Source organism: Heterodontus francisci, chromosome 30, assembly GCF_036365525.1.
Source record: "Heterodontus francisci isolate sHetFra1 chromosome 30, sHetFra1.hap1, whole genome shotgun sequence".
NCBI classification, from domain to species: Eukaryota; Metazoa; Chordata; class Chondrichthyes; order Heterodontiformes; family Heterodontidae; genus Heterodontus; species Heterodontus francisci.
The window spans coordinates 34,183,974-34,207,577 of record NC_090400.1 but is presented as its reverse complement, the minus strand read 5'-3'; the positions used below and the strand labels follow the sequence as shown (position 1 = coordinate 34,207,577).

The following is a 23,604-nucleotide window of genomic DNA, read 5'->3' as shown; positions in this document are numbered from 1 at the left end:
GATCTTTGCATCTTCACTGTCCACTGGAGTAGTACCGGATGATTTGGAGGGTGGCAAATGTTGTTCCTTGGTTCAAGAAAGGGAATAGGGATAACCCTGGGAATTATAGACCAGTCAGTCTTACGTCAGTAGTGGGCAAATTATTGGAGAGGATTCTGAGAGACAGGATTTATGATTATTTGGAAAAGCATAGTTTGATTAGAGACAGTCAGCATGGCTTTGTGAGGGGCAGGTCATGCCTCACAAGCCTTATTGAATTCTTTGAAGATGTGACAAAACACATTGATGAAGGAAGAGCAGTGGATGTGGTGTATATGGATTTTAGCAAGGTGTTTGATAAGGTTCCCCATGGTAGGCTCATTCAGAAAGTAAGGAGGCATGGGATACAGGGAAAGTTGGCTGTCTGGATACAAAATTGGCTGGCCCATAGAAGTCAGAGGGTGGTAGTAGATGGAAAGTATTCAGCATGGAGCTCGGTGACCAGTGGTGTTCCACAAGGATCTGTTCTGGGACCTCTGCTCTTTGTGATTTTTATAAATGACTTGGATGAGGAAGTGGAAGGCTGGGTTAGCAAGTTTGCCGATGACACGAAGGTTGCTGGAGTGGTGGATAGTGTGGAAGGCTGTTGTAGGTTGCAACGGGACATTGACAGGATGCAGAGCTGGGCTGAGAAGTGGCAGATGGAGTTCAACCTGGAAAAGTGTGAAGTGATTCATTTTGGAAGGTCGAATTTGAATGCGGAATATAGGCTTAAAGACAGGATTCTTGGTAGTGTGGAAGAACAGAGGGATCTTGGGGTCCATGTCCATAGATCGCTCAAAGTTGCCACCCAAGTTGATAGAGTTGTTAAGAAAGCGTATGGTGTGTTGGCTTTCATTAACAGGGGGATTGAGTTTAAGAGCCGCGAGGTTATGCTGCAGCTCTATAAGGCCCTGGTTTGACCACACTTGGAATATTGTGTTCAGTTCTGGTCGCCTCATTATAGGAAGGATGTGGAAGCTTTAGAGAGGGTGCAGAGGAGATTTACCAGGATGCTGCCTGGACTGGAGGGCATGTCCTACGAAGAAAGATTGAGGGAGCTAGGGCTTTTCTCATTGGAGCGAAGAAGGATGAGAGGTGACTTGATAGAGGGGTACAAGATGATGAGAGGCATAGAGCGAGTGGATAGTCAGAGACTTTTTCCCAGGGTGGAAAGGGCTATCACCAGGGGGCATAATTTTAAGGTGATTGGAGGAAGGTTTCGGGGAGATGTCAGAGGTAGGTTCTTTACACAGAGAGTGGTGGGTGCGTGGAATGCGCTGCCAGCGGTGGTAGTAGAAGCAGATACATTAGGGGCATTTAAGTGACTCTTGGATAGGTACATGGATGATAGTAGAATGAAGGGTAAGTAGTTAGTTTGATCTTAGAATAGGTTAAAGGTTCGGCACAACATCGTGGGCCGAAGGGCCTGTACTGTGCTGTACTGTTCTTTATTCTATGCTGTCATTTCAAAGAATAATTTCAAAAGTTATAACTGAGACGATCCAACTTGCAATCCCTTGACGAATAGGATATTAGTTTATTAGAAGAGAACAGAAATACAGCAAGAAAACCAAGGATCTGGGAGGACTATTTCTATAACACAAAATCATCTTGCCAGCTCTGGCAGCTTCTCCCCATCTTACCGTCCACAGACTTGGCAACTTTTGCTACAAGAGAACTAGATGTATGCATAACTGAGTAGCCAATGTGTTATTTTCACCTGCATGTTTAAAAGTTTGATAAATGAACACCCTCAATCTGACTCTGGATCTGGGGAGGTCTGAAGGTGGCAGTTATATTTGTAGAGTTTTTCCTCTAACCCCCGCCCCCAATCATCAGCAACTTCCTGGTGCATAGCAGTATCCTAAATTGTAACTAGAAAGTGGTTTGCACCCTACAATGATGTGGGCTGGCAGCACCAAAGGGTGGGGAGAAAGGCTTTTAATGGAGCAGGTTAATGAAAGGATCAAGAAAAAAAAACTGGAAGTGAATAAAGCTACCCAAGGCTGTACCAGCCCTTCAGCCTGGTTCCCAGTTCCATGTGGCTCTTTACCATATCCTGTGCCATCCTCAGTACCCAGGTTTATCAGAACGAGTGATGTCTCTGTGCATTCTTGTAAATATTAGGGAAATGAGTTGCATATGGCAGATTGCCCTGCTGATGCAATTACTTCTTGGCTTTACTGAAGTGAATCTGTGAGGAGTCAGGCCATTTATATAGATTTTTCACTTATACAACATTAGATGTAATGTGTAATTAAATAAATCTTGTGCAGCTTCAAGTAGGATCATATAATTCACCATGGGAGCCTGTTATCTCTTGCCATCTGCCATGATGTCTATTGCTGTAGGGAAGATGCAGCCTGACTGAAGCTATAGTAAACCAGGTCCCACAATCCGCAGCTCTACAGAATAGTATTGCCTGGAGCCTGTTTTAACATTGTGATGTATGTTTGGGTTCAGGTAACATTGACAAACTGCTTGAATTTCACTAACAGAAAAGCAAAAGGCTATTCTGACAAAAGGTCATTGACCTGAAATGTTGGCCGGAATTTTACGCCACCCCAACGAGTGGGATGATGGGGGCGATGGGGGTGGCGTAAAATGGAGTGGGAGGCGCCAGGAGGCTTTCCTGACCCGCGCCTGCCTCCGCTGCCCTTTACATAGGTTGGGGGGGTGGGGGTTGGGAGTGAAAAACCGTCCGCCCACCCCAGGCCAATCAAGGCCCTTAAGTGGCCACTTAACAGCCACTTAAGAGTCTTCGCTCACCTACAGGCAGGGTACCTGATGGAGGGCTGCCCCTGCTACCCCAACCACCCCCAGCACTCAACACGTCCCCCTTTTTCCCCCCCTCCCCCCCCCAAAAACTGGGCATCCTTGCCTCGCTGGGGCCCAACTGATTACCCCCGGCGAGGCAACCAAAACTGACCTTGACTCCCAGCTCCATGTCTTCCTCTGCGGTCGGCTGGGACGCAGACCCAACAGTGACCACCACTCCCGGTGGCGCTGCTGGGACTAAGAACTGCCGGCCCGCTGATTGGCCGGCACCTCAGTGAGGTGGGACGTCCTCCCTCAAGCTGGTGGAAGTCCTGCCTCGGAAGAATTAAAGCCTGGGGATCTGTAAAATATATGGAATGGATCCCCAGGTGAGACGGAAGTGGGTTCACCATCGACCTTTTAGTCGGTGGCCAGCTCCCATCCACCCAATGTAAAATCCCGGCTGTTAGCTCCCCACAGATGCTGCCTGACCTGCTCAGTATTTCCGTTTTTTATCCATGCTTGAATTTCACATCAGGTTTCTGTTATTTCCTGCGCTTTAATGCTCAAACACTCTAGCCTGTCGCGGATCTAGTTTATTAGCCTCAAATTGATATTCAGATTGTGATTACAGTGTGGTTATAAGTCGAATAATGGCCTGAATTTTTTGGTCAGTGATGCAACCAGGGTATTCGCTGCTGACGTTGAAGAAAGTCTCGCTGAGAGATCTAGCGATCGCCATGGCAAGAACTTTATGTCTCATTGTGCAGTGGATTGCAGTATTCTTTAATGGGGATTCTCAGCGTGGAGCTGCAATGATGTTGGCCAACCAGCCAATCACATTAAAGAATTCTCACAGGCAGCCAACCAAGAAATAAATCTACTAAAATCAAATCACTTTGAAAACATTTTGCAGACTAAAGATTGGGGCATAAACCTGGCATGAAGTTAGAAGCTGAAATATAAAAAAACCCTTTTCAAAACATTAATTACTACATTTCTTAAACTAATATTTTGAATAATCATAATGGAGACATATAACGACATTCGACAAATGTCAAATTATTTTTAGGGCCAAATCTTTTGCTCAGCAATAGTTATTACTCAGATCACTGTTACACTTTGAACAAGGCTTAACTTTTTATGGGCTTTCTAACAGTGATGTGAGAGTGGAAATTGGGATGTTTTTGCTACATCAATTGCTTTCACTGATTTGCCTGATCTTAGCAGGGGGAAAAATGCAGCCTGTGGCATACCAGTAAGTGAGACTGCAACTTTTAGGCTTCCTGTGTTAATCTGTGCTTGCGCTAAATTCTGAAGTTGCGGTCAGTTTCAGAGGGGTAATAATGGTGAATGCTGATTAGTTTTCCGTCAAACCCGCACCCCCCTCCCCCCCCAAAAAACAAATATCCGGGCCATTGTGTTTTGGAGAGGGAGTGCCCATGTTGGGGATGCCATTCCCTATTATTGAAAGTGGGCACATCTCTCTATTTTTGCTCCATAATGAAGATCTCCAAACAAAAGTTCATTTTCCAAATGCAGACATTTCAGAGTTAAATGTTAATGTTAACTAACTAGTAGTTAGTTTTCAGGAAATGAGGAATTTCTCCCACTTTCTGCCAATGAGGTGCATTACATTCTAAATGTTACTTGTGAATTAAGATTCAAATCCGCTCTCTGGATTGAATCACTTCTCTGGCAAAGTGATTCCATTTCCTGGAGGAACAAAAGTACTGTATATGAAAATAGGATTACCTAAAGTAATAGTATCAAAATAACATTAGTTTTGTGTAAGTGTATTGGCAACTTCAATGTTTTTCATTTTTTAATGTGGTTTCTGAGTCAGTGGCTATAGATTTGTTTGCCCCTGAAAACAGTTACAGGGATTGTGATGTGTGATTAACCCATGCCCGTGGAGTAGAATGCAGGCAGCATGCCAATTTTGTGCTGCCTACTCATTAAAATGATTTCTGTTTGCAGCCAGTACAGTTCATTGGCTGCACGGATCAGTAGGAGATCTAATATCACTAGTAATTTGCACTTCTTCAAGTTAACCTGTATCTTTTAAAGGGAGATGCATTATGATTGGAGCAGATGCTTCATTCGCCAACTGAATTTGACCTGGGTAAGAGAGATGAATGGCTGACCATGGGAGAGAGCAGGCCCCCAGGTTCTCGGATACGGTACTAGTTATGTTCTGTATCCTTGGTGGGCAGGAGGCCCTCCAGAGACATCTTGAGATGGCAGTTGGAACAGATAGCCATGGAGATCAGTGCCAGGATTGTAGTCCTAAGGACCTAGATGCAGCGCTTGAAGTTTAATAATCTCACCTGAATGGTGAATGCATCTTCAAATGTCGTATCCTACCAACTACAGCACTAGCCTCAGCCACTGCTCAATTCACCACACCCCTATCACTAACCTATAATCAATTGCTATCAATCAGGACTCATACCTAATATTCATATGCTTCACCTCACCCTCTCACACTTCATACTGATGCAAGCCTCAAACAGGATAGTTTCTTAGAATAGCACATCCTGGAGCCAACCAGAGAGCAGGCCATACTAGACCTGATATTGTGCAACGCGATAAGATTAATTGACAACCTCATAGCAAAGGTGCTCCAAGGTAGCAGTGATCATAATATGATTGAATTTTACATTCATTTTGAGGGAGAGAAGAATGGGCCTAAGACTAGTATTTTAAACTTGAATAAGGGAAATTATGAGGGCATGAAAGCAGAGCTAGCTAAAGTGAACTGGCAAATTTTGTTAAGGGATAGGTCAATAGAGATGCAGTGGCCGACATTTAAGGAATAGATACATTTCAACAAGAAAGGAAAAATTCCAAAGGGAGGACCCACTATCCGTGGTTATCTAAAGTTAAAGATAGTATCAAACGTAAAGAAAAAGCATATAATTGCGCAAAGATGGGTGGCGGGTCAGAAGATTGGACGTAATATAAAAAGCCGAAAAGAATGACTAAAAGATTGATAAGGAGGGAAAAATTAGAGTACGAGAGAAAGCTGGCTAGAAATATAAAAACAGATAGTAAGAGTTTCTACAGATATTTAAAAAGTTAACAAAGTGAGCGTGGTCATATAGAAAGTGAGTCTGGGGAATTAATAATGGATAATAAGGAGATAGCAGATGAATTGAACAGGTATTTTGCATCGGTCTTCACTATAGAGGATACAAGCAACATCCCAGAAAAAGCTGTAAATCAGGAAATGGAAGGAAGGGAGGAACTCAAGAAAATTACAATCAACAGGGAAGAGGTACTGAGCAACCTGTTGCAGCTGCGGGCTGACAAGTCTCCGGGCCCTGATGGACTTCATACCTAAATGAAGTGGCTAGTGAGATAGTTGATGCGTTGGTTTTAATTTGCCAAAAATCCCTAGATCTGGGGAAGGTTCCATTAGATTGGAAAATAGTGAATGTAACTCCTTTATTCAAAATGGGAGGGAGACAGAAAGCAGGAAACCTCCTGCCAGTTAGCTTAACATCTGTCTTAGGGAAAATGTTAGCTATTACCAAAGACATTATAGAAGGGCACATAGAAAAATTCAATTTAGGCAGCTTCAACATGGTTTTGTGAAAGGGAAATCTGTTTAACCAATTTGTTGGAGTTCAGCAAGAGAATCTCGTACATTGGCTTTAAAGGCCAGCTCGGATCTGCAAATGAAACCCAGCCCAGCCCAAGTCCTTTCAATTTTTCCCGCGCCCACCCGACCCGACCATCCGTTAACCTAGCTTCCGTTTTTCACTTTGTTACTTATCTGTACAAGCTTAAAAAAACTGTAACTAAACAACCTTTCTAGTCCAAAAAGTACATTAACATTGGAGCCACTTACCAGAGTAGTGATGGTGTGTGTCCGACCTAACCCGACCCCACCCCGAATGTCGGACCCGGCAGAGTGACCCGACACGAACCTGACGTTGTTGGGTTCGGGTCGGGTAACCATGCTCTAATTGGCTTCACTTCCTGCCCCCTTCCTCACCACCACTGTTACCTTTGGAGATCCCCAAGGTTCTATCCTTGGCTCACTGCTATATTTCTCATCCTCGTGTTAGCTGATCTAGCTGGGACACTTTAATTGATATCATTACACCTGGGCTAGGGAGGGTAAAAATAAGACAGGATTTCTACTCCTGATGTTCAGTTACCCTTGATTTAAAAACAAAACTGTTTGTGTGTGTGTGTGTGTGTGCATGTGTGTGTGCGAGTGATAAGAACAGAATTGGGCTCCATTTTCAATAAATTATGAACAGTCAACATCTGCTCCAACTTGATGAATGACCTGTTGGATTACGTGCTGGTGGGAGCCAGTGCTGATGTAAGCCAGCAAGGTCTTTATGTCAGGAGAAAAGGTAATCAATATTGCATGAAATTTTGAAATAAAAACTACAAGGGTAGTTTTACAACTCAAAACAGTAGAGAGTCAGTAAGGTGTATAGTTAATGACATCATGGATGCGGGAGTAGAATTGTTGTGATTGACTATTTGAAATTGGATGAGTTAGCTCCCATCAAACCTACCTCTCAAAAATGTTTCTAAATGTACTATTGCAGGAAGATGTGATTCTGAAATACACATTTTCTTGGCCCAACACCAACTATAGCTTTTCAGTAATATTTTTTGTTCTTTATGAAGTTACTCTTGATTCAAAACAAATGACTAACTGGTCTTCGATCTCAGTACAGCTTCAGGACTGCATGACAACCTGTGGTTTGTAACAGTGGTAACAAAATATACTCAAAGAGCATTATAGTTTGAACTGGGGACATATGTTTAACGAGAAATACCATCTATGAAACCACACCATTATCTTCCAGAAGCTGAGACTGCAAAATGTCATGCAACATATGACACGTGCAGAGCAGTATGGTTAGGTGTTATGCTGTAAATCAATAAACTTTATAGATGAGATATATCTCTGCATTCACTAAAGCAGCAATATGGATTTGATTTGCATGCAGATTAATGATTGTTTACACCGCAATAAATATCTTGAAACATCTGTTCACATATTACATGTTGCTCAGATACAATTTATCAAAATATAAAATATCAACAATTTGTTTTGGGACCAATATAACTTTCAATAAAGCTTCCTGCAAATACATTATACTTTGCCCTCCTTTGTTTATTTATGCTTCCTGGGCTCATATTCACCACCTGTTCTTTCCATTATAATCTTTCTTTTTTCTTTCTTCTTTTGGGCCTCCTTATCTCGAGAGACAATGGATACGCGCCTGGAGGTGGTCAGTGGTTTGTGATATGGAGTGACCTCTCCATGGCGCATGCCTGGGCAAATTTATGGAGGTTGAGAGTTGCCCAGTCGTCAAAACCCCCCTCTCGGCCTTTCTGGTGGGGTCCAAAGGAGTGCAGGACACGACGTTTGGCACCAGTATGGCTGCAGGAACTGCCGGAAACATGCCAAAGGTGACACATGACCGCCTACGGGGTTCCGCTCCGGATTTTCTGTTAGGGTTTACTCCCTTAGCCTTGGTCTCTCCCGAGACGCCCACAAGGCAGTGGGGTTGTTGGGGCCCCTACACAGGTGTAGGATGGTGCCGGTGGGATTATAAATGCTTTAAAAATTAATACGAACACTTCAAATGCAAAGTGCAGCATACCTTTTAGATGCAACAATGATGGAAATAGAGCTTCATTGTGGAAGATTTCATTATTTATATTTTAAATTTTATATGGTAAAATACAGAAAATGTATTTTTCAAAAGTTGCATTCAGTCCAACTTTTTCTTTAAAAGGGAGCTGTAACTGTAGCATGGAAACTGCAATCTAGTTGCTTTAGACTGCAGCACAGTGTCGTTGAGTTCATAATCAATTTATTGAGCCTCTGAAACACAAGATATTTGATTTCTATGTTCCAACCATAGGCAAATTGTTTTGATGACTGACCAGTGTATAGCTACAAACAAAATCATGGGGCCAACTTTCCAGGCCCCGCACTGCTGTACCCAAGTTTTGTAGGCTGAGGAGTAGTGGAGCTCACTTGTACCCCAGGTGTTAACTGCTTTCCTGGACCCTGTTCCCAGAGACACTGTTCTCCATTCATTGAGACACTCTCTCTTCTCCAATCTTCCCAGTTCATTATGGCACTCTACTCCGTTTCCCGGTCCAATTATTCAGGTTGCTACCCTTCTCCCTATCAAACCTAGTTAAGTTGATACTGTTCTTTCCCTCCTCTCAGTCCACACTTTTGGTATTTTGACTCTCCTCCCCAAGTTTGTGTTGGCACTTGCCTTTCTTTCTACATCTAACACTGGTACTCTTCTTCCTCTCTTCCCCCCCACCCCAACACTGCTCCCAGCTTCTACCCTCCATTGTCATTTATTTTCCCATCCCTGTATTATCATTCATTAACTTGCCTCCTTTGACAGTATGCATCTGGTTTTCGCAATACCTATTCAATAATTTTCGGAACTGAAAATAGGGCAGTATGAGCATGATTTTGATTCCTGTATTAATAAAATTCGCGCGCGCTTGAGTGTCTTTGCCCCCACCCAGTTTTAAGCAAAAGGTGGCTGCTCTAACAGAGTTGGGCAAACCAAAAATAGTTTGTTGGAATAAACTATATGTTATCCTGGAACCAGAATTGAGCAATAGAAATTGGGCCTATATCAACACACAACTAAGGGAATAAGACAAATTAAGTATGTAAGCTTCATGCTCAGCAGGTGTAACATTAAATTATGTAGAAAAGCTATGTGATACAAAAATAACAAATTAACACATCACTGAAAAAAATGCTCAGGATACTGGGTGAATTAATGCCCAAGGTAGCAGTCCTGGCAGGGTTGAAGTGGCAGCAAGGACTGGATAGCTGAGATTCGGGTGGGTATATTGGAATGGTGTGTGAATGGGTGCAGGAAGAAATGAGGGTTGGACTAGCAAAGGAATGGAGGAAATCAAAATCAGGAGGGAGGAAAATAGTTTTAAAATGTAATAAGTTAATGTTGCTTGATTGGGAAAGGATTAAAAAAAAATACCAAAAATTCAGGTGAGAAAGTAAAATTGTGGATAGAATTGAGGAAACAGTTGGGAGACTTGTGACACAATGCTACCTAATGGCTGCAGCCTGAAACTGCATCCCAACAGTCAAGTGATTACATAGCCAAACATTTTGTAGTGGGAATTTCCTAAGAACATAAGATGTAGGAGCAGGTATAGACCATATGGCGCCTCAGTCTGTTGCACTATTCACTAAGATCATGGCTGATCTACATCGGCTCTACTTTCCTGCCCTGTCGCCATATCCCATAATTCTCTTGGTGTCCAAAAATTTGTCAACCTCCACCTTGAATATACTTGACAACTGAGTATTCACAGCCCTCGGGTAGTGAATTCCAAAGATTCCAAACTCTCTGTCTGACAGTATTTCTAGTTATGAATATTTACATGGCCACTATCATTTATAAATGTTGAAATAAAAGGTGTTACTGAAGAATTGCTGTGCTGCAGGAAGTGTGTACTAGATACAAAATATTTTATTAAAACAGAGTCTGAGAAACCAATCCTCAGGATACCAGTAAAAATCTCTCAATACTTTGGGATTTAAAAATTGAATTTTATTTAGTCACAGTAAATCAATGACCAAAACAGTATACTTTGTTAAATGACATAACACTTGTTGTTCTAGCCATAGTCGCAAAGAACCATAGGCATCTCTCCCTATGAGAGAGGGAGAGAGAGAGAGAGGCACACACAGTTGGTGATGTATAGCTTGAGGGTTGCCACTCCTCAAGCATGGGGCAAGCCGAGGTCTCTATGAACAACCACAACCGGTACAGGAATTGGACCTGCGCTGTTGCTGTTTTTCTAAATCGCACTCTAGCCGTCTACCCAACTAAGCTAACCGATAACCCCGACGTAGCACTTCTATTGTTATAAAGCAGCTTTATTCTCTAACGTCTGGTACCAATGTTGCGATCCGCTAGTACAAACTTAAATAATTATCCTTCCTGCCTGTGTTGACTGATTTTGGATACCTGTATTCCACATCCATAAATTTCAAGAGCAATGATTCATTATTACTGTTTGAGCTGACATTTCATCTGGTTAAATGTTTCTTGTACTTCCAGTTACTCAAATGATAAGAGTTAGAGCAGTTGGGTCTCTTGGTGTAGTTTTTTTTTGCCCTGATTGTCAAAATAAGGATTATGGCTGCAGAACACAATGACAGAATCACAGAATTGTTACAGTGCAGAAGGAGGCCATTTGGCCCATCGTGTCTGCACCGGCTCTCCGAAAGAGCAATTCACTCAGTTCCATTCCCCCGCCTTCTCCCCGTAATCCTGCACATTCTTCCTTTACACAAAACAGTCCAATTCCCCTATGAATGCTGCAATTGAACCTGCCTCCACCCCACTCTCAGGCAGTGCATTCTAGACCTTAACCACTCGACATGAAAAAGTTTTCCCTCATGTCACTTTTGCTTCTCTTACCAAATACTTTAAATCTGTGCCCTCATGTTCTTGATCCTTTCAGGAGTGGGAACAGTTTCACTCTATCTACTTTGTCCAGACCCCTCATGATTTTGAATACCTCTATCAAATCACCTCTCCGCCTTCTCTTCAAGGATAATAGTCCTAACTTCGCCTGTCTGTCTTCATAACTGAAGTTGCTCATCCTTGGAATCATTCTCGTGAATCTTTTCTGTACTCTCTCCAATGCCCTCGTGTCTTTCCTAAAGTGCAGTGCCCAGAACTGGAAGTAATACTCCAGCTGAGGCCGAACTGGTGTCTTATACAAGTTCAACATAACTTCCTTACTGTTGTACATTATGCCCCTCTTAATAAAACCCAGGATACTGTGTGACCAGAGACCTTAGGACATAAATCAATGTAGGATATGATTTTAATGATTCTAATATATATTTTTCCAGCAGCTGTTCATACTGTACTTTATAGGCTAACAAATGTGTTATCCTGAATATTTCTTTAAATACTTAGCCCTTTATGCTGAAGTCTACTAGTAAGAACAAAACGTAATCAGCAATATATTTGAAAACTCTTAAATTCAGAGTGATCAGGATGTTACCTACCGTAACTCTCCTAATGTTAGAAGTCACCCTATTCTCCAGTTCACTGTAACAATATCTGCAGGAGATTCGCTAATATAAAAATGGTTTGAAATGTACACATTTCCTGTCCTTTGCAGTTCTCTGGGACACTCAAATTTCTGTCATGCTTAAAAACAATGGAAAGACTAGTGATTTAATACATGATGTGTAATGTCTCTGACTCTGAATGACCTGACTAATCACACAGAAAAAGAAAGGCAGGATTCTGATCTGCAGCTTAATAGCTATTGCATTCTGACCTTTTGCTTGTTTTCTTAACCGCAATTAGGCTTAAAGCAGTTCAGCTTCTCCTTAACAAAATTACCTAAGATGTTCAGGAATATGGAGAAAAGGTGGGTATATGGAGTTAGGTCACAGATCAGCCATGATTTAATTGAATGACAGAACAGGTTCAAGGTGATAAATGGCTAACACCTGTTCCTATGTTCCTGTGTTCTTGATAGCATGTTGCTGATAAAACAATGCATTATCCAACTTTCAACACGGTATGTTGTGAATTTATAGAACGTTTTAGTTTTGGAATCCTCCACGAGGATGGTATAATGCCTTTTACTGGCATATTCCTTTAATTTTTGTATTTGCTTTTTAGTGCTTTGTTTGCTCAACCATGTAGCTTGAATATTTCAAGGTTAGCAACAACCTTGTGTGATTTTGTTTCTATGGTGACCTGAACTAATATTTTCACAGAATGGAAAAGGTCAACAGTGGTATCATGTATGCCAGCTCGTATTGTGATTGGTCTTCAAGATTTTGTATGATATTTTTTGAGCAGCTGTTGATTTTACTTCAAAATGATCAAACATTATTCTGTGGCATAATCCATTAAGGTACGATAAGAGTGCGCTCCTGAGCCTGTAATACAATCCCTAGGCTTTTGCCAGAGCCATGTATGTAATGCCCATTAGTAGTCTGTGCTGTTGCAAATTGGCTTTTATAGTAACCACCCTGATTTTAAATGCATCTTTAATTGTTAAATCTATTGGCTGTGTATTGGTAATTGAGTTTGGCAAGTTTATAACTGGTAGCAATGCTCTTGAGGGTTTTAAGTGATAAACAATATGAATGAATGTTCCGTGGCTTATAAGTATCAGAGCGCCCTCAAGTGTCTTGCAGTCTTAAATACATAGACATAATTTTTAAAAAATAATTATAGATTCTTATTTTTCGTACTTTTGGCTATGGTTTCTCCTCCCCTTCTCCCCTTTTTGTGAAGACACTGACCAGGCTACGATCACCAGTCGCTATCCAGTTTCTTGTCCAAATATTTGTTGTTCATGTATTAGCTTTGACAATGGATATCAGCAGCCTGTCCACCTGCTTTAGAGCTGACCCAATCCTGTGCTCACTGGATATCTACACAAGTGCATTTCCAAGAGGGCTGATTTCTTCTCCTGCCTCAGGGCACTGAGACTTGCTGCTTTTCTTGCAGATATCAGATGGCTTAGTACAGACCAGGGATTGAATCTGGAACATTTTAGTCTCCACAACATTTTGTATAAACTTTTGGATCCATTAAGACAGCTTTCAGTATCTTTTTCAGCCAGTTTCTGTCTTGAGTTTTTTTGATTAAAATCTTTATTTTGCATTGTTTCTGCTAACAGCCAGATTCATGACCACCAAGCCCTTCAGTGAAGCTTGATGCTCCATAGAATTAGAAGAGAAGTTCAGAATAAAGGGATTGAACTGAGTAGGCATTTTCCACTTGTATATTGAAGAGCTTTCTGAAGACCTTGCACTACTAGTTCATCTGCTGGGAATATATATTAGAAATTCAGGTACATGCTGTGTGCCTGAATTTTTAATGTACACTCCCAGTAGGAGAGGCTCCCCGTCAGAAGCGCCAAATATCCCTTGCGTCTTCAGGCTAAACAGGGGTCATAATGAAATTAGTGGACATGATATAAAGGCTTTCTAGAGAAATATTTCTTTCTAGTTATTTTTGGATAACCAGCCTGTTAACTATATTCCATGATTAAACTGGTAAATTTGAACTCCAATGTCGGATGTTCAAGAATTAGCAATCCTTTCAAAGAGCACATTTGGTTTTACCCTAGTGTCTAATTTTGCGAAACCTCTGTTGCCATACTATTTCAGTTTGGATTCATGTTGATCCATACCTGATGAACTGTAGTATTTTGGTACAAATGTGAATATGAAATAAACAGTATTTAAGTACTGTTTGATTGCATTGTTTGATTGCACTATCAAAATATTCACAATGACATTTTCCTCAATAATTCTCCGCAGGCAGAAGTCATGGCTGACACTATATTTGGAAGTGGAACAGACCAGTGGGTGTGTCCTAATGACAGGCAACTTGCCCTTCGAGCCAAGTGAGTAATTGTGCAAATTTCAGTCCCCATTTTATACTTTAAACCGTTCCAAAGTATTATTGTGTGCTATTTGTTTGTGTCCAGATATTTTGGTAAGGAAACGTACTCTCAAGATTTTCTCTTTTTTTTATATGACTGTGAATGTTATATTGTCTGGGATGTCTGCTTGATTTAAAAAACTTTTATTGCGTAATGTGCAAGGAAATGGATGTGAAAGTCTCTTTCACTTGAAAGTGTCAAATGTTGCAATTGAAGATCCATTACACTTGTTTGTTGGTGCTTTAGTAATGCAACACCTTCTTAAAACCTATAGAAATTGGGGCTGTTGCATGATGAATCTCCCTGCTGCCTGTCTCCAATCCCCTGTTGCTGGCTGCCTGAGCCCTAAGGTGGTCATTCCCTGCTGTCCATTTCCCTTCTACCTCAAACCTGAAGGCAGACTTCTTTCATTCTCCCTTCTTGCTGCTGCTGCTCCCACCACCATAACTTGGATATATAAAAAGCTACATCCCTGACTGTGACTGGAATCCTCAAATGTTCATGGCAATAGATCCAACTATGTGGTTCACTTCTCAACACTGAACTTTGATGGAAATCCTCTGTTATTTAACATGTGTACTGTGAATATGCGAACTCATGAACTAAATTGTCTATCGTGTGGCACATTGAAAATCAAGATATATCACCATCCCAGTAATGTTGTCAAAAAATCCAACCAAATTGGTGCGACATGGCCACTTTTACCAGAAGCCATGTTGAAAGTCTTTTAAAAACTTCACCTCTGTTGCTAACAAGAGTGGCAACAACCTGCATTTATATAGTGTGTTATGAAAGTGCTTCCATTTTTAAATATTTTTTGAGGATTCTTGTTTAAAAAGTGTGGAAATTGACTCATTTGAAAGACTACAGAGATTCCATAGATGCTGGACTCTTGTTTATTTAAAAAAAGGTCACTGGAAGGACTTGGGACATTGTTTAAAACCAAACCCTTACTGGAAGTCACCTGTCTTAAGCTAGGCAAACAGCAGGAGACTTGGTGATTAGGGGAGTTGTTTACAGAGAAGTGACATGTCGAGATTTGTGGTGGTCAAGAGTTGGTTTCATTTTTGTATATTGTTTTGAGTCAGTTGGGGGTAAACCTGCTGAGAGAGAAGCCACCAGCTTATCCTTTTTCCACCTCTTTGAGAAACCCTGAGAATCCACTGTGGTAGCGGAAACCCCTGATGCCGCATTTCTCCAGAAAAGCCTGCCAGACGAAGCCTCAATGTCGCCTGAAGAGAACTCCAAAAAAATCCCCATGACAGCCATCTACATGTATCTGGATGCCACATTAAAGGGACAGCTGAGATCGTTCCATATCTTATCCTCTTTTTTCTTCAAGAATTAAATATTTGGCCAAAGTTTTTTTTTGTCTTTTATTGTAAGGTGAATCTCTGCAGAGAAAACTTCTTTATTTTTGCTTTAACTGGTGTATGTGTGCGCATGTGTGTTGGGATACTTCAGAAGGGAACTTTCATATTTCAGCCTGTGTGTTAATAAGCTTTGCATCTTTATTGAATAAGTCTTGTTTTATAATTTAATAATTTTGTTCTTTATTAAAGAAAGCAGTTTGGTGGATTTTATTCTGAAACAAAGAGTGCCAAAGACTTGCAGGTTGATAGGTAAATTGGCCATTATAAATTGCCCCTAGTATAGGTAGGTGGTAGGGAATATAGGGACAGATGGGGATGTGGTAGGAATATGGAATTAGTGTAGGATTAGTATAAATGGGTGGTTGATGGTCGGCACAGACTCGGTGGGCCGAAGGGCCTGTTTCAGTGCTGTATCTCTAAACTAAAGTACATAATTGGCCTTATCCGAAACTGGTTAAAACATTTAAATATATGTTGTGACCTGTGGAGAAGTGGAACAAGAGAAAGACTGTGCTCAAGCCTTGGTCGTAACAAGTGCCTTTAACATAGTTAAACATTGCTTCACAGGAGTGTTATCAAACAAAATTTGAAGGAAATATTAAGGACAGGTGGCTGAAGGTTTGGTTGAAGAGATTGATTTTAAGGACTTTATGAAAGGAGGAGAGAGACTTGGAGACACGAAGAAATTTAGGAAGGAAATTCCAGAGCTTAGGAGTTAGGCAGCTGAAGGCATGGCCGCCAATGTGGTACGATGAAAATCTGGGATGCATAAGAGGCCAGAACTGCTGGAGTGAAGAGATCTTGGAGGGTCTGCAGATCTGGAGGATGTTAGAGATAGGTAGGGACACGGCCTTGGAGGGATTTGAAAACACGGACAAAATTTTTTATTTCAAGTCGTTACTCGAGCAGGAGCCGCCATAAGTCAGCAAACACAGGATGATGTGTGAGCGGGACTTGATGCGCATTTGGATGCTGACAGCAGAGTTTTGGATGAGCTCAAGGTTACGGAGTTTGCAAAGTGGGAGGCCAACAAGGAGAGCATTAGAATAATTGAGTCTAGAGGTAACAAAGAACAAGGGTTTCTGCAGCAGATGAGCTGAAGCACGGTTGGAAATGGACCAAGTTACGGAGGTGGAAGTAGGCAGTCTTGATGAATGGGATATGGGGTTGGCAGCTCACCTCAGGGTGCCAAGTTTGCAAACAGCCTGGTTCAGCCTCAAACTGTGACAGGGAGAGGCATCAAGTCAGTGACTAGGGAACAGAGTTTGTGCTGGGGATTGAAGACAATGGCTTTGGTCTGCCCAATATTTGATTGGAAGGAATTTCTGCTCATCCATGCAAGATGTTGGACAAACAAAACAGAAGCAGCAGAGGGGTTGAGAGAGGTAGTGGTGAGGTAGAACTGGGTATTGGGCATACATGTGGAATCTGACATGTTTTCAGATGATGTTGCTGAGGGGCAGCAGATAGATGAGAAGTAAGATGGGGCCAAGGATAGTGCAGGACTCTAATGATAACAGTTAGGTTGTGGGAACAGAAACCATTGCAGGTGTTTTTCTGGTAATGACTGGGTATATACGAATGCAGTCAAGGGAGAACAGTCTCTTCCGGCTGAGTGACAGAGGAGAGTTGAGTTGAAGGAGGATGGTGTGGCCAACCGTGTGAAAGGCTGCAGACAGGCTGAGAAGGAAGTCACTTGTGACTTGGTGGTGTTTCATTTTTTTTGGGGAGGTGACAAGTTCAAGGACCTAGGAGAGGAAAAGGAGGTTGGAGATGGGATGGTAGTTTGCAAGGACACAGGAGAAAAGGATTTTTTTTTTTAAGGAGACGGGTGATGACAGAAGATTTGAAGGGCAGGGGAATAGTACCTGAGGAAAGGGAACCATTAACGATATCCGGTAACATCTGAGGGCCAGCAATTTGGTGGGAATAAGGTCAAGGGAGCAGGAGGTTGGTCTCATGGACAAGATGAACTTGGAGAGGGCATGAGGGGAGATGGAGAGAGATGCAAGGGTTAGGGCTGGGTGGGAACCAAGGTGTCATACAGGGTGTATCTCGTGATCCCTTCTGGCAACCTCCTGAGAGCTGAAGTCAAGCTATAATGGGCATGTAATTCCCTGGTTCTGACCTTCTGCCATTTTAAAATATTGCCGCCATATGGTTCTCTCTCCAGTCCTTGGAAACAATCTCAGACCCTTAGTGAGCTGTCAAATATATGAATAAGTAGTTTAGGTAGCCTAGTTCCCATTTCTTTGAGCACTGCTAGTTGTATGCTGTCAGCACTGGCAGCCCAATCCATTTTGAAACCTTTAATTTTAACCCAGGACTAAAACCACATTCACTTCAACATTTCCTACTTTGTCATCAATGATATATTACTGGTAACTTAACATTGTCTTTATAATAGAGACTGATCCAAGGTAGCCATTTAAAACCTCTGCCATATCCTGGGGTGCCTACCTGAATTTACCCAAAGGAATCCTTCAATAGCCCTCTGACTCCCAAAGGAGCTGAAAAAGACTTTGCTATTGTTACCACAGCTATTAATGATCATCTTCTCCATTGTCCATTTAGCTGCTTTGGTAGGAAGTTTTTTTTGCCTTAGCTGAGATTGATACCTAGCCCTGTTCTCCTGAGAACTGTTTTCTTTAAGCTGGAACCATATTTTTGCTTGAGTCTGATTTGTTCTTGCACATGATCCATTAGCTAACTTGAGTTTGTTTTACTAAGTGTCCTCCTTTTAACTTTATTGACTCCTCTTCCATTAGGATAGTTTTGAAGGTAGCACATTTTTCTTATATGTCGGTAATGCCCCTACTTAATAGGGCTACCCAGTGAATCTGATCAGTCATCAAAATAGATCTGGCAATTGTAATACAGTTGGATTATGCATGTCTGGGGATGCTCTTCTAAATTTGTATAGCGAGGAGTAGAATTGATGAAGACTTGCAACCATGGCCTCTCCTTGCTCTTGTTCCCAGCTGCCCTGAGCATCAATTACTTTTCCCTACTCCTCGTGCTCTTTTACTGCTTTCCATAGCTCCTGCATTGAATACTCACGCCTTTGCACACACTGCTGATCTAACCTCAAGAAAGCACCTATAACTATGTTCCTGACCCTAACCTGGAAACTAGTTTTAATTTTTTTTTATAGCACTGACCACATTTTTTACTATGATAATAAAAGAGCATTAAGTATTTTACAGCTTCATAACCAGTTCCTGGCCGTAGCTTTGAATGCAGTTCTGTCAGTTTTCTCAATGGCACTTCACAACCACATCCCCTTGTTCCTAGCCATCCCCTTCCACAATGTTTCTGTAAGCTGCAACTACTCACGCCCTAGGAACCCCTTCTCACCACCCCCACATTCCCATCACACCACACTCAAACGTCAGAGCCCCTCTCTTAATAGTCAGCCACTGACAAAGCTCCCTCCCACACCCCTACCAAACCTCATCAGTGTCTCCCTAAAATTAGGTACAAGTCACCATTTTTGGAAATGTAAGAAATTGAAATAGTTTCCTTGGAGGGGTAAGTAATGCTTTCAGAATACTTAATGTTTTCAAAGAAATTCATAAGGAATATCAGAAAAGGAGAGGTTAAACCAAATTTTAAAGAGTGGTGCTGACTGAAATATGATTTCATTGCGCATATATAACAGCTGTGTTAAAAATTGTAGCCATTAGTTTGACTTTTCAGCTACAGCTAGTCTTGAACTCTCTCTTCTCCCCCATTAGAGCTTCAGTCTCAGTTATGATTACTGTTCACACTTGTCCTCCTGGAGGATTGCATCTGTTAGACTTGGCAAAGTCCTCTGAGCATAGCAGGAGTTTTCTTGCAACAGCAAGACACCCTCAGCTGGATATACCAATTACATGATCTGGCTATGTTTGTGAAGGCTTGGGTTTCTCTGCTTTCCTAATTGAAATATTTGTGTGCGTGTCTGTTGGGAAAAATAAAAACAAACTGTGATTTTTTTTTGCAATAGACTCAAAACTGGCTGGTCTGTACACACTAATGAGACGGACAAACAGCGGCAAAATCAGGTGTTAACTAAGAACGAAGTTGCAGTTATCCTAGATGTCATCAAAAGAGCAGAGAAACTGGATCTGGTTGAACAGAAGCGGATCGGGTATGGAAAAATCTTTTCTTGACAGAATATAGTTTGTCATTATTGTTTAAATAATCCGGTTACCTTGCCCTGTAACTCTGTGTTGTGGTAGAACCACTATGATGTGGTAGGACACTTTATATGATACACCTCACACTATGTTTCTTGTATGGCACCCAAAAAAGGAGGGCAACTATCTAAACAAACAATAGGACAGACACTTGTGCTGAAATCAAGCAGGAGTTTCATTACCATATTTAAAGGAGGGTGTAGAAGGGTTCTGTGCTATTTTCAGCCCCAAGGTAGTGCTAGACACTGAATCTCCAGAATTATTCATCATTTAAATTGACATTTAGATTGATATCAAATTGGGGGAAATTGTTAATATTGAGGAAGACTGACGATTTACAAGATGTTAATAAACTTGCAGAATGGGCATGTAAATGGCAAATTAATTTCAATATAGGTAGGTATGAGGTGGTGCATTTTGGTGGGAGGAATAAGGAAGCCACATAATCCTTGGAAAATAAAAGTCTAAATGTGGTACAGATTCACAAATAATTAAAAGCAGCAATGGAGGTTAAAAAAGGCCATAAAATGCAAACAAAGCACTGGGTTCGTTACTAGACAGAAATCAAAAGCTGAGAAATTATATTAAAGTTGCATAGAACCTTGGTTGGACCACACAATTCTGGTCTCCATATTACAAAAAAGGAAATAGAGGCGCTAAAGAAGGTATGAAAATATTTACAAGGATGGTACCAGAACTGAGAGGTTATAACTGCTGGAAATGCTCAGCAGGTCTGGCAGCATCTGTGGAGAGAGAAAGAGAGTTAACATTTCAGGGCTCTGACCTTTCATCAGACCTGACCTGAAACGTTAACTCTGTTTCCCTCCCCACAGATGCTACTAGGCCTGCTGAGTATTTCCAGTGCTTTGTTTTTATTTTAGATTTCCAGCATCTGCAGAATTTTACTTTTATTTTAGAGAGGTTATAACTGTCAGGAAGCATTGAACAGGCCAGGGAGGGGGTGAGGTCTTCAAAATTGTAAAGCGGTTTGATGTGACGGACACAGAGATGATGTTTCCAATTGTGAGGGTACCCAAAACTAAATAAATCCAATAAAGAAATCAGGAGAAATTTTTTCACCTAAAGAATGGTTATAAATTCAGTACCATGGAGTAGTTGAGGCAAAGGAGAAAGCAATAGAAGGCTATGCTGATGGGGTTAGATGAAGTAGGCTGGGAGGAGGCTCGTGTGGAGCATAGATATCAGCCCAGACTAGTTGGGCTGACTGCCCTGTTTCTGTGCTGTAAATACTATGTAATTTTATGTAATGTCACTGGAAGGGGCAAGACTGCAGATGGATCTGTAGTTGCTTTAGAATAACTTTATGGCCAATATGAAGACAGTCCCTGATGAGCAAAAGTGAGAATTCATCATCTCTTCTTCCCACCTTCTATTGAAAATATTTGCCTGCATTCCCTCTTCCCTCCCGGTGTGGTCATTGAACTTCTTTCGGTATTGCAGGCATGTCCTGGTAGGTTAATTATGTTGTTAAGATAAACAGGTGAAGGGCATTGTTTAATTAAGGACTGAGAGGGGATATAAACAGAGCCTGCTGGAACACAAGGGCCGGAATTTTTTGTTGGGCGGGAGGCCGAAAGGTCGGTGGTGAGCCTACCTCTACTGAGCCTGGGGAGCCAGACTGGGATTTTTCACTCCCCAGGCCTTCAATTGGTCTTGGGCGGGACTTCCTGCCTCTTTGAAGCAGGAAGTCCTGCCTACTGGAGCTGCTGGCCAATCACTGGGAGCAGTGGTCACTGCTGGGACTACACCGAGCCATCAGAACCAACAGGAAGGACGGTTCTGGAAAAAAAGGTAAGGTTTTAGGGCCTCGCCAGGGACAATTGGTCAGGCCCCAGCGAGGCAAGGGGGACTGGTGAAGGGGCGGGGGGAGTGTTATGCGTTGGGGGTAGTTGGGGCTTTGGGGATGGCCCTCTGTGAGATACAGGGTGCCTGATCAGGAGGAGCACCCCCACCAGCCCGCAAGAAGGCTGCCTGGTTTCACCAGGTGGGGTTTTTGAGGCCTAAGCCGCCTGCCAGCCCAGGGTAAAATACCTACGGTGGTAGGCGGAGACCCTTAAGTGCCAGTTAATTGGCTATTTAAGGGCCCTGATTGGTCTGAGGTGGGCGGGCCGTTTCTCACCTCTGCCGCATATAAATTTGCAATGCGGGCGGGAGGGGGTCGGGAATGGCCCTCCCCACCTCCCACTCAATTTTACACCCGCTTTCCCCCCGCCCCACCCCCCCACCGCCACCAGCCTGCTCGTTCGGGGGGTGTAAAATTCAAGTCAAGGTGTGCATTTGCAGGAGGCAGAGATATGAAATGCTGCATTCTGTGAATAAACCAACTATCAAGCAAGGGATCTGTGTCTAGATTCATTCTTCACTACTTGGCTTGGATCCATTTAACACCAAGCTGCTGGCATTAACCTCCTCAGTGACCTCTTCACACTGGTGGCAGTGGTGGTGTTTGGATGGCTTTCTGAACTGACTGCCCCCCCCCACCACTGCTGGGGAAATATAATCTTGCTCTTCCTGTCTTGTTGCTTGAAACAGGGCCTCCAGTGTTCCCTCAGAGAACCTGGGTGCCCTCTTTGGAGTTCTTGCAGCTATGTCTTTCCTTGCAAGCATTCCCTGCAGTCAGAGTTCACCTCTTCTTGAAGCGGTGCTGGCTGTCTTAAAGTAGTGTCAGTCAAGTCAAACTTTCTGCCCCCCTGCTCCACATCCCCTAAACAGGTGCGCAGCCAATGATTAGCGTGACTGACTTGACTACATACCTAGATCATGATGAACTGCCGGCATCAATTTCATGTGGTACTTGTGACCATGTGAACAGGCACCCAGTCAAAGAATGCCCTTTTACTGCACTGAACAAAATGAAGAGGGGGAGAAAAAACGGGCTAAATGGCAGGAGCTTGATAAACTTTTAGCTAAATAAGGATTACTGATCGGGTTCATTTAAATGCACTACAAAATTCATAATTCTTCCATGGGGCATAAATTTATCACCCGTTTTGTTAGTTTCTGGACATTATCTTTGAAGTTAAAAGTATTATAAGTGATTTTGTAACTACTTGAAGCAAATGACAGGGTTTAAGCTCAGAAATGCATCCTATCCATGATGCCACCTACTGGAGAAGGTGGTGCAGCACCAACACTAGATGATTAAAAACAATAGCAAAATGCTGCAGATGCTGGCAGTCTGAAATAAAAACAGAAAATGCTGAAAATACTGGGGTCTGTCAGCATCTGTGGGGAGAGAAACAGAGTTAACATTTCAGTTAGTCAGTTCTGATGAAATGCCCCGACCTGAAAGTTAATGCTGCCAAACCTGCTGGGTATTTCCAGCATTTCTTTTTGTACTTGATATAATTTAAATATTAATGTGGTTTATCCAGTTAAGTTTCTAGTCAATGGCGACCCCACAGGATTTTGATGGGGGATTCAGTGATGGTAATGCCGTTGAAAGTCAAGAGGAGGTGGTTAGTCTCTCTTGTTGAAGATGGCCATTACCTGGTACTTCTATGACTCATATGTTACTTACCACTTATCAGTCCAAGCCTGAACACTGAGGTCTTGCTACATGTGGGCACAGACTGCTTCATTATCTAAGGAGTTGCAAATGGAACTGAAGCCTATGCAATCATCTTTGAACATCCTCACTTCTGACCTTGTGGGTCATTGAAGCAGCAGGAGATGTTTGGGCCTAGGACCCTGCCCACCAACGATGTCCTGGGACTGAGCTGTTTGTCCTCCAGCAACCACAACCATCTTCCTTTATGTTAGATATG

At 42.2% G+C, this 23,604-nt stretch overlaps 1 protein-coding gene across 5 annotated transcripts in view; it reads left to right on the top strand.

Moving 5' to 3' along the window:
• The window catches only part of LOC137346500 (rab effector Noc2-like), a 252,244-nt gene that overhangs the window by 73,790 nt on the left and 154,850 nt on the right, over window positions 1-23,604 (top strand). For all 5 annotated transcript variants that reach the window (XM_068009967.1, XM_068009963.1, XM_068009962.1 and 2 more), the window contains 2 exons: window positions 14,138-14,223; window positions 19,624-19,767. In XM_068009967.1, the coding sequence (XP_067866068.1) occupies window positions 14,147-14,223; window positions 19,624-19,767 (221 nt within the window). In that variant the 5' untranslated portion in view covers window positions 14,138-14,146. The remainder of the gene's footprint in view (window positions 1-14,137; window positions 14,224-19,623; window positions 19,768-23,604) is intronic.